Below are 18728 nucleotides of genomic sequence, written 5' to 3'. Positions count from 1 at the left end.
CAGGCAGCCCACCCACCAAAGACCAGGTGCAGGAGCAGCATGCCTAGGGCTGCGGCGAACAGGCAGAGACAGACGTTTCCAAGATGGAGAGCTGCAGCCTGGGGGCACGTTTCCACTTCTCACCACCATCCTGCTCAGAACCAGTGGGTTACAGGGGACTGGAGCAGGCCTGTCAGGTTCACCTCAGAGACGGCACTTAGAGACATAAGGCCACAGGCACCCCCTCCATCTCACAACAGGACTTTAGGCACTAAGTATTCACCCTGCTTGCAATCACATCCAAAAACCACACAAAGCGTACAAGGTTAAATGAACTCATGCCATTAGAGGAACCAACAGGCCCATGCTTTAGGATGTTCAGAAAAGGCATGGCTTTCATCAAGTCTTCACCCAGCAGAGACTGAGGAGCTGCCACCCGCTGCCTGTCCCAGCCAGTTCCCATCACGTCCCAGCTGGGACCAGCTGCCCCACACCTGAAATCTTGCAATGCACAAGGCACCTTTAGTAACAGAAACACACTTAACAGTTACCTTCTGTATGCTAGAACATAAGGAAAAAAATCAAGCCAAGAAAATTCTTACTTATTTTAGGGATGATAGGAAATTTGCCATGACTCATCACCTAAGATTAAGTTCTTAGTTACAGAGACAGTTATTTGTCATAAGAACGTGTTTGTTAAGATGGATTTAAGAAAAGCTTGTGTGTACAGGGGTTACTGGTTGCCTGTCAAAGCTCTGCAGCTACATCTGTAAAAGAGAAGGCAGCTGCTTTCAAATAAGGCAAAGGGAGGCTGCAGACATGAACCAGTGAAGCACAGCTTAAAGAACACTAATCAAAAACTGCTGAGAGGGGGAGTTCACTTTTGTTCTTGTGTGCTATTACTCACTGTTGCAATGAGGGTTTGATGAGATTCACCATCACGCTTTCCATCTTATCAAACTCCTCCTTCTGGCAAAGGAGGTGCCAGTGAAGACGGTGGCAGGGCTAACATGAGCGACTTCCCCACAGGACAGTTTCACATCAGTCTACAGCATCCCACTCAGTAAATATTTACAAATCTCATCAGACATACAACTAACTGCTACAATTAAGAAGTGATCTTTTAAAATGGTTAGTTTTCCAACTCTGGTCACATAGGTCAACATTATCTCTGAAATATAGAACTCCTGAATAAGCAGAGTTCTTTGTTTTATTTCTACTTTGTAGATATTTATAAAATTTGTATAAATTTATAAAACATTCACATGCAACACAGCATGTTAAAAGCCACAGAGTTTGCTGTGTTAATAATGAGCATTGGGTAGAGAAGTAAGTGACTGAGCAGCATTTTAATTACACCAACAAAAGGCACAAGTGAACATCCAAACTACCAGGCAGACAAAGCACAATGAAGCCCTGTCACTTCACGCCAGCTCTAACAATCAAACTTACAGTCACTATCGAAATACCTCTGACTATCTGCTCAATGAACCGATGAGGAAAAGGACATGGGGTCCTGGTGGACACCAAGCTGGCCATAAGCCACGAGCAAGGCGAACAGTGTCCTGGGCAGGTTGAGGGAGGTGATCCTTCTTCCCCTGGAGAAGAGAAGGCTTGACGACCTCAGGCATGTGTATAAAAATACCTGACGAGAAGGGCTGAAGATGAGCCAGACTCTTCTCCATGGTGCCCCGAGACAGGACAAGAGGCAATGGGCACAAACAGAAACACATGAAATTCCCTCTGAATACAAGAAATCTCTTTTACTTGGGAGGGTGGTCAGACACCGGAACAGACTGCCCCAGGCTGTGGAGGCTCAGTCTGCGTGGATACTCAAACCCAAACTGCACGCAATCCTGCTAACCTGTTCCCACTGCTTGAGCGGGGGATGGATGGAGTCGAGTCTGCCAGAGCCTCCTCCAACCTCAACTGCTCTGATTCTCAGAGACTGAGCAGAAAGGTTTAGCAGCCTCTCATGTCAGCGTTCAATTTTGCACCTCAGAGTTGAGAAACATCTCACAGGTCTGTTAGAAACTCTAATTTTAAGAGAAATGCACCCCTGTTTTCAGGCACCCTACTCAGTGACGTAGCCATTAACTACAGGATTGCTCTGTCCTAACAAATTGGAATCAGCTCCTGAAAACCGACCTCGGTCTTGGGTTTCCATTTCAAAATACAAGTTACAGGAAACAAACTTTTAAATGAAATCTAAAGCTTTTCAAACTATGAGACGATTCTTAAAATCCAGATATGGTGGAAGTTATGCATTAAAGTTGTGCTCATTTCTATGGCAAAGTCTACAAGTACAGATAAAAGATATTAAATGTTACCAGAATAAGATTTTTATCTTCTGACAATCTGTAAACAACAGTGCGATATTTAATACCATCGCAGGCTTAAAAATATATGTTTAATTGCATTATATTATTGATCTATTTCTGCATCAATTTATTCACATTCATTTTCAATTAAAGTATTATATATTTATTCACAAAATAGGAGCTCTAGAGCAGCACTTCCATGTATCTACTTCAAGCCCTTTACAAAGGAACCCAAAATTGCAATCCTCTTCATACTGTTTGGAAGAATAAGGAACAGAAAAGGAGAGCCAAACCTCGGTCACCCACCTGGGGCCTTTTACTTTTGCTGAAAATTTAGCATTATGTTTCCTGATAGGTATTACTGAAATTTCTTCCAATTTACCTTCTATTTGTAAAACAGTTCAAGAACTTATTTTATTTACTTCTCAGAACAAGAACAGCAGCATCTTGGTTTTCTGTAGCCCAGAAACCAGTAACCTGATAGAACTGCCGCTTCGTAGACACATAACCAACACCAAACCCAGGATAGCTTTACTTTACCTAGGGTAGGGAAAAGGAGAAAGGAAAGAGGGGCTTTTTCTCATAATTTGGCCTCAACCTCTCCTTAGGTATGACTGTTACACCCAGTCACCAGGGCTATGTACAGGCACACACTTGCACACTCTGCAGTTCTAGTAAGCCTACTAAAAAAAAGGAACCAGGAGTTACGTCTGCCACCCTGTCCCTAACTCACCCCATGATGATTTCATAGCGAAGCCCTAAGAATACAGAAAGACTGAATGTTTCTTGGCAGTGTGTCCAAAATAAAGCTTCGGGCTGAGAGTGCGCATCACTTTCCTCCCCCAGTAGTGGAACAGCATTTATGGAGCAATAATACATGAATGCCCTGGGGGGGATGGACAGACACACGGACACGACCAAACAGGCTTCAAAGTAAGATGAAGTGGCAGCTGCACAGTCACACAGGCAACAACCACGCAGGCTCACCACCATTATGAAGCAGAGAACGGTTACTTGGGCAGTCTGGGTCCACGACCCCATTCAGAAGAGCGCTTTGCGGACCCAGCAGCAAGGCTGGTGACTCTACTTCTCAGCAGGGCTCTTGCCTTGCAGAGAGCGCAGCTCCCTCCACCTCTGGGACGTCTGCTGATCTGCCTACGGAGGGCAAGTTAAGGGCTGGCTCGGGCACCCCAATGCCATGGGTGACCGGCCCCGGAGTCTTCTGGGGCATAAACAGAGAAGTGAGTAGTTATAGTATCCTGGTTAAATTTGCATTAAAAACCAAATCAATTTAGAGGGCCAATCCACAATTTATTATCTCCTAAAACACGGACAGAGGTAGCTGGGTGGACACCTTCCCTTCTCTCAGGTAGCACTGACAGGCATGAAACAATAAATTCCATGCCACTATATTCAAGCTCCTTGAGATATTGTTTTTCAAATTATTTCAAAAATGGAGCTCAAGATTAGGACAGGCTGAGACACATTTATATCCTACTTTTTATGCCCATAAAGAGTAACTAGGATACATGAAACTCTCTGGATAGAGTCATCTTGACTGAAATCTATCCTCTACAAATATTAAACCTGCAACAGGATTTCCATCAAGGGGAGCGAGGAGGAAAATAACTCAGACAACTCATTGTCACTGACAATGACAAATGCAATGACAAAAGCTGTTGTCTTTTAATGCACATCAGAAGCACTTACTGCAACAGAAACTATATGGGGCAGCAGCAAAATCACAGAAATAATAAAAAAACCCCAACCACACCTGAACAAAACTAACCACCACGTTATACCTGCTCCAGTTATTCACACAGAAGTCAGGAAAAAATGGTAGTGCTAAAGCAGTTATTTTTGGACACGTTTGCATTTCTCTCCATTTTCTTCTCTGCACCTTTGCCTACAGTGCAGTGGCTCCTGCCGCCCAGAGCTTCCTACAGACCTCCACCTCGGCAGCTCCCGTGCCCTACTGCAGCCACAGCCCCCTCAAACCATTGCCCGGGGCTGGCTGCCCCCAGCCCTGCTCCCCTGACTCCATGCTGGGGAGAAGGCCCTCGCCGCGGCATCCCAGACTGTCTTGAATCGACCATTTGAGGAAAACGCCTCAAGAGAGACCGGCTGGCATTCACCAGGATGAGCTCACCTTTCACCCACAGCTATCGCTACACCAGCCAGCACACGCAGCGACGGAGAGGGTCCCCGATGTCAGGCAGCCACGGTCCTCCTGTCCTTCCCATTGCAGCCAGGTGATCCGCCACATCCACGAGCTACCAAGCGGCTTTAATCATGGCTGACTGCCCGCCAAACCATGTCCCTGAACCAACGTGCAGTCCTGCTTGCCCTTCTGCAAGCAAGCAGGTCCACGCCAGCAGGACATGGCAAGCAGAAGCAGGACTGGAGCAGCCGCAGCTGAAGTCAGCTTAAACTGCCTGAAGTGTGTGCCTACTGGTGTGAGAGCCAGCACTCTTCAAAGCTACAAAAATCACTGTTTAATTGCATCCACATGTGTTGCTCACCAGCAATTAACTGTTTGAACTCGTTATCAGCAGTACCGGCCACACATGCACCTGGCTGCTCCGAGCCAATGGCAGCACTGAACTGCTGCAGTTGCATGAGAAATGCTTCTAGCAACTTCATCCGTGGTGGCGTGGTTATGAGGTGTCACAATCTCCTCACGTCAATAAAAAAAATAACTGCTGTGCTCCCAAAACGTGCAAAGTGTTCTTCTAAGTTTTCTCAGGGCAAAAAGCATTGTTTCCAGCACTTGTATTCCCTATTTCGCTGGTCTTACCTGCCATAAAGCCTGGAGGATATTCTTAAGCACAAATGATGATTTTATTTACGTATTTACTTTTACCAGTGAGGTGAAGATTTGGACAACTGCAAGAGGGGCAAGCAAGCAGTTGGGAAAAAGGGTAAAGCTGCAGGGAAAGAGTACTGTCTGGGGTGGCACAGGGGCCCTCACACCACCTTCCCCACCACCTGGGGTTGCTGCTGCCCCAGTTGTCCCCTCCTGGGGACATCCATGCCAGCGCAACAAACGGCACCAGAGTGCGTGATGGGACACGTATCAGCACAGACCCCTTTGGCTATTAGCTACGCATCTGCAAGCTTCACCACCAAGAGAGTTTTATGATGGCCAACACAGCTGAAGTACAGTAAGCAAAACCTTGTTTAAAAATTTAACAGATTATTGAGAGCGCCAGACCTCACAAAGCAATCACTGACAGTAGCTAACAGCCTCAGATGATCAAGAGCAGTGGATTCAAAGAAAGTAGGGTGACACGGTCAAAGCAGCAAGTTAGGGAAATCGGTGCTTCTGCAAAGAACAAATCAGCAGATACCAACCCATGCAAGAGAAATGGGATGTGGAAATAGTTGAGATGTGCGACGGTGAGAGCCAAGGAGGGCTCCAACTTATTAATTTATGCTGGAGAAATGCGCGAACTTCACAGCATGGACGTGGTCACAATGATGCAGGCCTGCGACACAGGCGGTGACGCTGCTGTGAAGAGAGAAGTGTGAGGCAGCACAGGGCTCAGGTCCAAGGGTGAGGAAACGTTTTAGGGAAGTTCAAGCTGAAGGCCGGATATCCACAAGGGATCCAAACCAAAATCACAGCATGTATCTTGGACAAGAGAGGCAAGACCCGCACCAACATTTAGACTCACACATTACCAGCATAGACACGGCTGAATTTGTTGTTGCAGATGGGAAAATGAGTATGAGAAAAGTCCAGGAAACCAACAGGCCCAGAAGCAGATTCTTGTGTTTCACCAGGTGGTAGGAATATACCGAATCCACAGCTCTATATGCAAAAAATAAGCTATTTGGCAGCAATACCACTTCCTAGCCACAACTCCAGTCTTGCAGCCTGCTGACGGCCTTCCCGCGAAACTTCATCCTGCTCTGTTTCCTAGGGCCTCCTTCATACCTCAGGGAAGTGGAGGGCAGACCTTGGAAAGGGACAGATGGGAAGAAAGAGTCACAGAGCCCTCAGGTGGTCCTTCGTGCTTCAGAGCAAAGTGCCCAGGAAGGTCAGTTAGCAGGATCAAGCTGAGCAGCATGGAAGGAGGGAATCCCCAACCATCCCGCTCTCCAAAAGGTCTAATCGTACCTCCGTATGAGCAGCGTTACCGTCCTGTTTGGGGTCAAGAGCTGTGGACCCTTCACACCCGCGCGGCATTTCTCCTTTCTGGTTCTATTCACCGTGTTCTGAGTCGCGCAGGGAGAGGTACCGAGCACCCTAAAGATAATACCTGCTATCAATAGCATTTGACTTCAATAAGCTGCAGTGTTTAATGGAAAGGCTTAAGCAAAGGTTTTAAAAAGTTAATGATTGAGCAGCAACTTCATTTTGCAATGTCAGATGCAAAGTTTCCCCTCACAAGATACTTTAGTATTTTCTTCTAAGGCAATAACGTCTGCCTGCCTTTTACGCAGCCCCACAGAGTAGCATATGATCATGAGACAAGTGGTTTTTTTTTAAAAATGAAATGCCTGCCCTCATGTTGTTTCTTTAATAAAAATTATTTTTACTACTTCTTCAAAAAACAGGAAAATTCTCCTTTTTGAAAGGAAAAAAATATCAAATTGCAATAGATCATTCTGAATTTACAGGAGTGAAGTTTCACTGGCACTTCAGTGAAAAGCTGACAGAGCAGTAGAACATCTTCAACTCATTTGGGAGATCTGTGGAGGTTTAAGAGACACCAACGTAACATAAGCACTAATTCTCATTAAAAAAAGATCAAAAATAGAATAAGAGCTGTTTGAAATCTAAAAGGCCAGACATCCTTAAATGTATATGCACAATCCCAGCCCTGAAAATTTAGGGCAGAAAGAAATACTTCACACACAGAACAACTCCACAAAGAAAGCTTCTCCAAGCCTGACTGACAGCTGTCCTGGGTAAGCCAGCTGGACCTCTGTAATAAAATACCACCGATGGCTGCTGTATGCTTCCCACAACCTTAAGATGAAGACATAGTTATAGGCTCACACTGTTGAGCAGAGTAGCAATGTTTATGTTCATTCATCAGAGGAGAAACAATACATTATTCTAGTTCAAATGAAGTAGAAATAAATACACAATGGGTCCTGGGAAACTGTCAGATATGGGCAGTCTTTCAACTATAAGTTATGAGACATTACTAAGTTTAGGAGAAAAATTAAACTATATAAAAAGTAGAAGCTGCTGATCATTTCAATCCGTTGTGCTTAATGATTTCATGTGATCAGTAGAAGAAGAAGAAGAAGAAAAGACACAAGTTCTGCCTCAAATATTTAAGACCCAAAGGTTTTCCTTCGAAGATTTTGTCCACATGTCCCTTTTTCGTTGAGGGATATCAGATCCAGGTGCACTGGTAGACCAGGGTGGATAACCAGGTGGGATATGTGGAAAAACTGAGTGGCTGAATTCCTTTTCCAAACAATGAGAAGCATTTTACATTGTCATATCTGTACACAGAAACTTTTCTACTGAGCAATTATTATCAAAAATTATAGATTTTTGACTATGACATGATAAACTTCAGGAATTATTACTAAGTCCTCTTACTCATCAGCAAGACTGCATACTCGAATAAGCAGTATTTCTCCTTTTACATCCACTGAAATGTATACCCACTGCATCCTTCCTGAAGAGCATAATACGTATAAATGGATAAAACCCTGCTGGTTATGGTGAAAACCGTGAAAGCCTGATTTCTGCCAAAGACATCGAAGTGCCAGTTTGTGGTAAAAGCTGCAGAAATTCTCTGGTGCCCTCTGCTGCCAGCTACCAAAAGTGAACCGGCCCTGCAGCTGGCTGCTGGCACGCACCCTGCATGGGACTCACCGCCCAGCCGCCCTGCGTAAAATTAAAGCCACCGTGCTAATTTAATGAATATACTGATCCGCCGTATGCTCACACTCAGCAGCCTAATACTCCTTCCTTTCACTCACCTGTACGAGGCAAAATCAACAGTAGGGTTTCATAAGTAAAAGTACCTATTATCTGACGTATTTCTTCTGAGCAAGCTTTAATCTCTTCTGCTAACATCACCCCCATCCGCTAGTTACACATTTCGGGCAAGTCTTTGTTTCGCTGTTCCTTCACGTGCTTTGTTGAAGCAGAGCCCAAAACATTTTCTGTGGCCGTAGTCTGAGATCACACGCCTGGAACTCCTGGCCGGCTCTGCCATCGCCACTGCTGCTCTGGCCAGGCCGTGGGTTGCTGTCCCCTGCTGTCACACCATGGGACCGGGCTGTAAAGCCGGTCACCCTAGGAGCGGCTGCAGGTGAAGTGACAGTGCAAGGTCAGACGACGGCATGGGGCTGAAGGAGCCGCCGGAGCAGACAGACAGGAACTTGGGCTTTCTGTTCCTCACAAATCCAGACTGCAGCATCCTTACCTTTCTCCAGCACCACCATCACCAATGTCTTGAGGGAAACTGCTAAACACCAGTGAGGGGTCTGCCCCAGGACTACCCGAAACCACGATTATTTGAGCATCTCTCTTGCAAATCTCTCAGGAGAAGCTTAACCAGATGAAAAGTACAAGGGGACTTATGGAACAGTGGGAGTGAGAAGGAAGGAGACAGCTCTGGCTCTTGCAGTTCCCAGGGTTATATATTGCATATACCAAGGCTGTACTTCCACTGACACCTCCTCCTTTCAGCAAACCACCACCGCTGCCTCCATTTGGTCCAGTCCTCCCTTCCAGGCAGGCATGCACACCTGCCTGAGAGGCCACACTGCATGAGTGCATTTCGACATGTGCCCAGGGCTGCTCTGGTGGCCTGGTAGCTTTCATTTAAGCATGTGGGTTTACGAGGTAAGGCACAAGCGGTGCGTACTAGCTGAAGTAGTGCAGGTGCTACTCTGTCAAAGATACTGCTTTCTCAGGACATCCCCACCATCTCATATCCTACTGTCAGCCTCTGAACTTGTTTTGCATTTTTGTTTTGTTTTGGTGTGGAATTTTTTGTTTGGGTTTTTGTTTGTTTGTTTTGTTGGTTTTTTTACTCCTTTGCCTTCCAAAGTGCAGCTTGGTTTAGATGTAATGAAGCTCTCAACTGGTTTCTTTCCCTTCCCCATACTCTGTAAATAACATGTTCATTTCTACTACACTAGAACAACTTTCATTTGTTCATTGCAAATCAAGCTGCCATTTAGAATGTATTGCCAGTAAACTTCCCCCCTCCAATACAATGCTCTAACTAACAGCCATGTGTGGAATCATTCATCATTTAAAAAATAGTAAAGACAGTGGTAATAGGAACCCATCACAGTTTCATCCAAATGCCTACTAGAGCACTCATTCAAGGTTGCAAGAACAATAAGTCTTATTTAAGTCTTATTTTTGCTGAAGAACCATAACACATCAAGATTTTCTAATGAAATTCAACCTGTATTGCCCGGCGCTCCCTTGAAACATAGCGAGTGCATGGCAAACGAGAATTAAATAGCTACAGTGTGCACAAAGCAGAGGCAGAGCGCAAGCCTACTACTCTCCGGGTAAGACTAAACACTTCTGTTTATCAATGGCATTGCACAAAACTCAAAAAGTGAAAGGTCTGTATTGCTTTGAATATTCCATTTCTCAAAGCCTTAAACCAGCAGAAAAGTGGTTTTCTACACTTTTTTCCCCCAACCAGAAAAAGGAAGAAGAAACACAGTATGAACTCTATCCTATTTGAGCAACTGCCATCTAGTCAAGTGGCGTTGTAGATGTCGGTCATTTGGGAGGCTTGCAACGCAGAACTCCCCAGCTTTGCTCCACCTCCAGAACTCCAAGCCAGGGGACACGCGGTATTTTCACTCTGCAGTAGATGCCATTCTGCACTACTGAAACATTTCTCCAAAAATCACTTCTACGAATCTAGCTAATGTAACATTTTACTGAGTAAGATTTTTGACTAATAGCTGATGTCAAAATCCATTTCATTAGGCCCATCACAAAAAATTATTTAAGAGTTTGTGTTTTGTCTATTTTTACATACAGTAAGTAATTATAAAGGAAAAGAAGTTACAGATAAAACCTTTCCTGCTTGAGCTGTGTACTGAAGAGCCAGCAAAGCTAGTGTTCCTGCTCGCTCGGACAGCGCTTGTGAAACACCGAAGAGGCAGATTATTATGAGCCAGATTGTTTTTAAAAATTGTTTGGTTAATTTTTGAGAGCAACTCACTTCAATCAATTTGTCTGTGCTTGACAAGGGAGATACAAGAAGGAGAACAGGCTGTTTTCAAAACCCAGTTCCAAGGTAGCACACTTGCTAGGGGGGATAGTTCCAGAGGTATTCTGTCACCAGAATTTTTCCATTAGTTAAAACAGGATATAGTATAACTCAAATTGGACCAGAAATAGTGATAGTGGACTTAAAATATTAGCTAAAAGGTAAGCATCTGCTGTCTTTGTCACCTGCAAGGCATATTCAGTCACACGCGCTCTCCTTCCATCCATTGCCAATCCATACTAAGAGAAGACACACGAAGTGAAGAAGTCAGCCGCGTTTCGAGTAGCCTTGCTCTCAGCAGGGGCACACAGTGTGACTTGCAATGCCACCAGAAGCCTGGAGCCTGCGTGACCTGGCACTAACACCACTACCGCTAGTTGCTGACCTTAGATGCAGGAAGCAGAGCAGGAGAGAGGTTTGCATCTCGCCTGCACCATCCAGGCTGCAGCCTTTTCAGAGAAGAGCAGGTAAAAGCAATAAATCCAGAGGCAACCCATAATAAGCTATCATGTCATTAGAAGCGTAGCTTCCAGTTAATGAAAAACATCCATAACTTTAACTGAAAAGCGCTTTACCTTTTTCAACTTCCAGCCAGCCACAATTTCCAGTTGCTTCATGACTTAGAAGGCAAAAGCAGCACGTAAGAAATTCAGACATATGCATTTACTGTAGGCACACAATCCCTCCTTTCTTTCCAAACCCGTTGGATGAAGAACATCCACACCATAAGGGCTTACGTCACACAACCAGTAACAACTAGGAGACATTTTCTTCTCGTTTATACATATGCATTCACCTTTATTGCTTGTGAGTGCATTTGTGTGTATACGCAGAAACTGTATTTAGAAGTGTATCACCACTGTGCCAAACAACCCAAGAGCCACCCAGTGCTATCTTCGTAAGTGCTGTATTTTACTTATTCATATTTTTTAAAAGTGGAAAAAAACCCAATCAAAAACCCACATCCACACTGGATGTACCTTCAGGGAAAGATATAAACTTGTCCGCTAAGGCAGACTGTGCTCAGCAAATAGACTGAGTTAGTAGAGAAGTACTTCTACCTAGATTTCAGTAATATGTAAAGACAGGAGAGGAAATTTCATTCTCTATTCCAAAGTTCTCTAGGCAGTGACTGCATGTGCGTGCAGAGACTTGCACAGGGCAGCCTCAGCCATGATGATACTCATAGCATCATTCCTAATATGTGAATAAAAACAAAATAGCAATAAATAATAATTGTTCGGTATGTTCCATAACTAAGATTAATTACATTATAATTTACATAATTACGTACAAGAATACAAATACTAGCTGAATTCATTAAGACATTATATTTAAGAAATTGAGAGGGAATTAAAAGGAAAAATGTAAAATAATAATGTATCTATTATAATACAGCATGTCTGGTGGTAAATTATGTGGCAATGCACTAGACAGCAACAAGATTGTAATGTGTCTTTCAGAGTTAAGCATGCAAAGCTAATACTAAATGCACAAAATTCCAGTTTGCAATATCTATTAGCCATCAGTGTATATCAAAGACTTGTAATTTACAGAACAAATGGTAAAACAGGGTGTAGAAATAAGTTTTTATAACTACTAGCCACTTACATCCACCTCAACTAAAACTGTAGATGAAATACATCACATTTAACCACTACCTCAGGTTGCTCATAGCTATTCTTTCATTCTACATCATAGTACCCTTTGTGTCACTGTAACCATAATTCTATACATTTCTGAACTCTTATATATCATTAGTTACTATCTAAATGATTTCATAAGCCAAATCCAAAAAAGCAAAATCAAAAGCATTGAGTTTTCTTTATTGTTACGGTCTTCAGAAGAAAAATACTCGTTTCTCCAGTGCTCCACACTGGTAAGAAACTTTCCTTGGATTTAATCAGGCAAGAAACAGCTTTCAGACTCTGCAAGCCTACAGGCAGTGTTTTATGATGGTAAAGTTGATTAAAAATGGTAAGAAAAACCCACTGAGATGCAAAACACGATGTCTGCCTTGTAGTTAATCTTTCACAGTTACATGGTAACTTACTATTCTGCCCCAGTATGAAGCCCTGTGTGACTCTACCACCAAGAGGCACAGCAGCTGCTGGGGCCGTAACTTTGCAATTCTAACACGTTTTCAAACGACTTTAGATTAACTCATTCTAAAGTGTGTAACTATCTAAAATATTTAGCAGTCACTTCACCTTCTTCCTCCCAAAAAGGACATCACAAAAATCAGGAATTTGTCCTCAACACTTGATTTAATTTCTGAAAAGAGTAAAAAAAAAGTATTTGTCCATAATCCAGAAGTGCCGGTTAGGAAGGACGTACAGAAATCCTAATGTTTCATAGCACGTGGGATACCACGAGTGTGTTAAAATCCTCGGACTGCGCTGCTGTGCCTTTGGGTGCTGCCTCTTTGCTGCGACAGCGGCAAACACACAATTCAACCCTGTAAGTCAACCCTGTTCAAACCTACACTGGGATGAATCACAAGGCATTTTCCTCTGCTCTCAAGTGTTTATTTTTCAAAGCAAGGCCTATTTATCAGCAAACTTCCAAAGCCAGAGCCCACTCATTGTGTGGAGCTGCCTCAGAGCTCTGCTCCAGTGCCTCCTGCGGGCCTTCCTCGCTGACGCACACCCACAGCCCAGAGTTTCCCGCCGTCCCGGCACCGTCCGTGCAGGAGGGACGGACGCCGGACAAGACGCCGCAGCGCTGGGGTGCTGCTCCACCCATGCGTCCCCGGGCAGAGGCCACCTCCCGCGCAGCATGGCAGGCACCGCTGGTGCCCAGGGAAATCCAGCCCCGAGCCCGCTGCCTGCGTGGCCCCGGGCCGGGAGGATGCTTGGGAGTCACCTCCCAGGGGCAGGGAGGGAGTTGTGGGGCAGGCAGTCTCCAACTGCTGCAGGTAAGAACAGGAATGAGGGAAGCAAGAAGATTTAGGGGGAGGCCGTCTGCTGCGAGGGACACCGGTCACAAGCACGGAGAGCAGGTTCAGGACTGCAAGAGCTGAGCCCGGCTGTTCCTCCCGGTGCTGGCTGCACCGAGGGGTGTTCTGCACCTACCCAGGGGACCCTCAGCACAGCCACTTGTCCTTCCACCCTTCGCTGCGCCTGCTGACAACGGTCCCGGTGACCACGCGCCGCCCAGCAGGCAGCACCTGCGGCACTTACAGATTCAAACGATTTACTTTGACATCAGATGTTAGCCTCTGGCTGTGTGCTAGAAGTTATACCATCACAAAAATCAACATGAAAGATTTGTGATCTCATGGAAATTATTTAAGGGAGAGGGAAACAACAGAGTGTCAGGGACTACATCCACACCAAGAGGAGAAAACACACACAGAGAGGATTAGTTATTGCTATTTTTTAGAGATCCTGAAAGTACACTACACAGGAAAAAGCCTATGTGCACAGTTCTAACACCCATAAAGTTTCCTTACCCTCTTGCTTAGGTGAAACATTACATGCTCCTCCTCCACCACCCCAAATGAGAATTTAATCATCTACTCCATACTGATCCTCAACAGAGCTGTTAATGGGATAGTTATTACACAACACACACTCAACAGCTATGTTAGAATGATACTATCTGTAGCATACTTAAGGTTCAAGCAGCATGAAATGTTAGTATCTCAGCAAGGTATGCAAAGCCCCTAAAACAAACAGAAAAATCAAATTGGAACTTTAGCAAAAAAAACTTTCTGAAAGCTTGCCAACACAGCAGTACAAGCATTTCGCTAAGTTTGTAACATGATGCTGTTAGTCTCAACGTTTACTAGAGAACTGTTTAAGACAAAGTTAAAAACATAAGTTGGGAATATGTTTTTAACTCTCTGGTTTTCTGCGAATCCTACTGACTTGAGACCGATTTATGTAAATATTTAAGGGCCACATCAATAGAACCAAGTTCAAATTTTACTTAGTTTTAACTATATGCATTTTGAAAGATAAAAGATATTTTTTCAATTTATCAATTCCTTTTGAACACGACATCTTAAATATTTACAAAAGTTCTATGAGAAGTATGGCTGAAGGAGATACTACAATGCCAGGGATTCTGCTGTAAAGTTTTCAGTGTATCCTTTAACAAATAAAACAAACGCTAAAGAGATTCCCACTTCTCTCAGATTACTTCTGTGCATTTGCCACGCACTTTGATATTTATATAAAGTTCCCCTTAATGAGCAGATTCAATATTCCAACCACTAGCTTTGCTTTTTTCAAAAGAAGTGGTAAAATTTAAAGCTCTGGAAATAATGCAGAAACAAAATCCAGCCAATTAAATATATCAAGTAAACTAAAACTCTGTAATCGTACGAAAAGGTCAAATTAAAGGTGATCTAGAAAAAGCAAAGTTAGCTCATAAATACAGCAATTCTGGGGTTAGTATTTACAATAGAAATCTTGTGTTCTCTGTGCCTTAGTCCCATCTCTTCTCTAGAATTTGCTCCTCCTCTCTGTTATTTTGGTACTGCAGCATCTCAACGCCAACTGCAGGAGCCTGAGGTAGATGCTGATGTCGTGAGCAGGCAGTAGTACTCCTATAGTGCGACCCAGCGACACTATTAACAGTACTACCTTGGGTCTCCTCAGCAAGCGCTACGTGTCCGACTACATCTACATATGAGCTGCTTCTTTTGTTGCTTGTGGTCAGCATCAAAAGCTGTTCTTCAGAATAGCAAATTTGGGCAAAGAAAATAAAAAAGCTTTGTCTTACCATATTCTGCACACAGCTACCAAAGGAACGTTTGTTGCAAATTTCACAAAAAAAAATTAAAGTTGATTAAACTTTTAATTGCTGTTTTCATGTAGTTCCAAGCTAGATATGCAAGCTAATGAACAATTTGTAAGCATCATTAAAGAAATACAGGAAAATCCACAGGGAAGCTCATTTATACATTAAGAAATCAGTAATTTCAATAGCAGCTAAATTGGATAACACTAATTTCAAACTTCTAAAAAACTTCTAAGTAGATTGGAGCATTTGCGGTAAAGAATTTCCTCACACTTAGGCTTGAAATAGCAAGAATTGCAAACCTGAATTAACCTTCAGGAAAAAAAAATTAATGCTTTCTGGTCTGTTTTGGCTTCAGAACCAGCTTCTCCTCCAATTACTACCTGATTCGATGCTTTAAGTCACTGCACAGCAAGCCTAGACTTGGAGAAAAGCTATTCCTACACCTGTGACTAATTCTTTCAAAACAAAAGACTTGAGAACAAAGTGACTGTATCTGTATCTTTCCATTTGACCATTTCAAACCAGTTTTCTTGTTTGACAATTGTTATTTTGGCCAAAGACCAGTGCAAACTATGGTCTGTTCGCCCCATCTTTTGATATGCAGATGAACAGGGAAGCAATCACATGAAGACTGCCTTAGCCACTCCAAAAAACTTCTCTTTTCCCTCTCATGACCCCAGTTTAAAACTCATGGTGGTTCACAGCTCAACTGGAATTAAAACCTGGACTTGCCATAGCCTAAAAGAAAAGCACTAAGTCAGCACAGGTCGCTCTGAACTCTTTTCTAATCAGTACTTACACCTGGCCTTCTCGCAGCACAGGCTGAACAGGAGAAAATGCTTTTTTTGCATTTCTCTCTACAAGGTGGTCTCAATGATCCCTATGAGTCCCTTCGAACTTGAGATATTCCACGATTCCAAGGTACCATCCTCAGGAACTGCAACAGTGGCACCTGGGTAAGTCTGAGACCAAGCCAACTCAGCCTGGCTACCAAGTCAGACTTTGACACCTGGCACCAGAGAGACTGGTCCTGAAAGCCAGCAGGGAAAGCAGAGCTTCTTCAAAAAGATGGAGAGGGGCTGGTGACAAGCGCAGGGAGTGACAGGCCAAGGGGAATGCCCTGAAGCTGCAGGAGGGGAGATGGAGATGGGATGTGAGGCAGAAATCCTTCCCTGTGAGGGTGCTGAGGCCCTGGCACAGGGTGCCCAGAGAAGCTGTGGCTGCCCCTGGCTCCCTGGCAGTGGTCAAGGCCAGGCTGGATGGGGCTTTGGGCAACCTGGGCTAGTGGAGGGGGTCCCTGCCCATGGCAGGGGTGGGACTGGATGGGCTGTGAGGTCCCTTCCAACCCAAACCAGTCTGGGATTCTAAGACAGAGGGTACTGCTGGCTTTTGGTCATTCTTGCATTCTGTGAGGCATTTTAGGTATTGCCAAACACTGCCCCAGTTTGAGCTGCTCCTCACACGCTCACAGAGCTAAGGCAGACGGTGAACTTGGGAACGGCTTTCTGCAGTGGGAGAGGGCATGAACAGCCACTGCTGTGATGAATGGCTTTCTTGCCAACACACAGTCTGTAATTTGCATTGGTTGTAATCAAGTAATAGGATCTCTCATCACGTTTATGATCAACTATAAAGCGTCCTTGCTCCGCTAAGTTTATTCTGTTTAAATGCATAAAATAGTCAATGCAGAACACCTACCTGGCTCCAAAGATGTCTTTTTTCGCTAGATCAATGCCAGAAACCACCTTTACCCTGAGGATACGAGACTCCTCCTGTTAATAAAAAAAGAAAACAGGTTTAATGTTTATTCTGTAATTCATTTTGAAGATCAACACTTCACAAGAGGTCAAGCTGTGAATGAACTCTCAGCCTTTAGATAGGAGGAGTCTTTCCTAGGTAGGATTTTGAATAGAAAAACCTCTTGGGAGGAGGCATGCACTTTATCTGCTGAAGAGCAGCCCCAATCCAAACGTGAAGAGCATTCAACCCTGGTCAGAGCTGTTAAGAGTTAAATAAAAGCAGAATAAGAGTAGATAACAGGAATAACATCATAGTAACAATAATAGTAATGAAAGTAGAAGACAATTTGCTGACCAGGGCCATTTCAAATCCAAAATGATCCACGCTCCACAGAAATTCATTCTGCTTAGATTTTCAAGTTGTCTCTTCTAACAGAAGGGAAAATATTCATAACACTTTTGTCCAATAATGCTAATACCTCTTGGTCAGAGAGACATCTGCAGTTTTACAAAAAGGGTACAAGACTAAAAATAAATCCTTAAAATTCCATTGTCTAAACCTACCTCACCCCCTTGGTATATACAGAGCTCAAAACCACCTTCCAGTGACACATGGCAATTTCCAAAGATGCGCATTACTAGGACATCAGCCTGATACTCAGCATGTCACTGCAGTACGTTAAACTCCTGAGGAACTTTGGTATAAATGGTATTTTTTACTGTTCCCCCCCCCCCCCCCCCCCCCATTTGACCAGCTTATTTTTGCTGCACACAGAGGCCACCAAAATTAAATCTGGAAAGGAACTACAGAAACAGGTTCTGCAGTCACCCGTATCAGTTATACCTTTTCTCCTCTGATAAGCCTTCCAGAACTGCAAGATCCAAGATTCAGTTACGGTAATTTGAGACTCCCTTCCCTGAAGCTTGTTCAGAAAACAATAACATTTTCCCACAGGTTTGTCATGGCATGACCATTCTACACCTACTCTATTTGCTCTAGATAGTTAAAAGCGAGACACAGATTTGTTAGCTGTGTTTGATATTTAGGAAGGTCAGAAACACCCCAGAAGCAAAGCCTAGTACCATTCCTCTGGAAGGAGTCAGAAACCAATTACTTCAGAGAAAGAAAAACAAAAGCCTCATTGCACCTGTCTGCAGGGCGAGTTTCATCCTGTCACACGTCCTGCCCTGGTAACTGTGCTGCGTTAGAACAAAAGCTCGAGGATTTCAACCCTTTCTGAACACGTGCTTGCTGGTATTCTCTCCAGCAGCACTAAACACTGTCCAGAGTAGTTTCCAGTTAAGAAAACAGGATTCCTTCCCAAAAGAGCCTAAAGCCTACCAGACAGGTGAACAAAGCGGTATGTGAAAAAGAACAATTCAATGGACTTATGTTAGTGGATATTGAACTGAATTTTTTTTACATGTTAACTTTTTTCAATCTGTTAATGCCAATAAAACACTTGGTCTTCCAGAGTGGTTTTAATAGGCAAAAGGCAACGAACTTCCAAATTGGAACTCCTTCACTAAAAGACGACAGCATAGAAAACCATCAGAAATGCAGACTATTCTGAGCTTACTGAAGGAGAACTAGAGGCTAAGAAGTTGTAATACTAAGTAGAGAGGGACGGAAAGAGGGATTTCTGACAGTTACTATATTATCAATGCTACTCAGATTTCCTCCCACAAAGTCCAACATTTACTTTGTTAGA

The 18728-nt window shown here is 43.8% G+C and overlaps 1 protein-coding gene across 7 annotated transcripts in view; it reads right to left on the bottom strand.

The window, feature by feature from the left end:
- NEDD4L (NEDD4 like E3 ubiquitin protein ligase) overlaps positions 1-18728 on the bottom strand; it is a 180043-nt gene that overhangs the window by 125950 nt on the left and 35365 nt on the right. For 6 of the 7 annotated variants that reach the window (XM_075740794.1, XM_075740793.1, XM_075740791.1 and 3 more), the window contains exon 2: positions 16976-17049. In XM_075740794.1, the coding sequence (XP_075596909.1) occupies positions 16976-17049 (74 nt within the window). Of the gene's footprint in view, positions 1-4449; positions 4703-16975; positions 17050-18728 lie in introns of those variants that run through there. The other variant, XM_075740797.1, reaches the window with a different exon arrangement.

The sequence above is a fragment of the Balearica regulorum genome, chromosome Z (genome assembly GCF_011004875.1).
Source record: "Balearica regulorum gibbericeps isolate bBalReg1 chromosome Z, bBalReg1.pri, whole genome shotgun sequence".
NCBI classification, from domain to species: Eukaryota; Metazoa; Chordata; class Aves; order Gruiformes; family Gruidae; genus Balearica; species Balearica regulorum.
The sequence above is the reverse complement of the archived record's forward strand: the minus strand, read 5'-3'. Positions and strand labels throughout refer to the sequence as shown.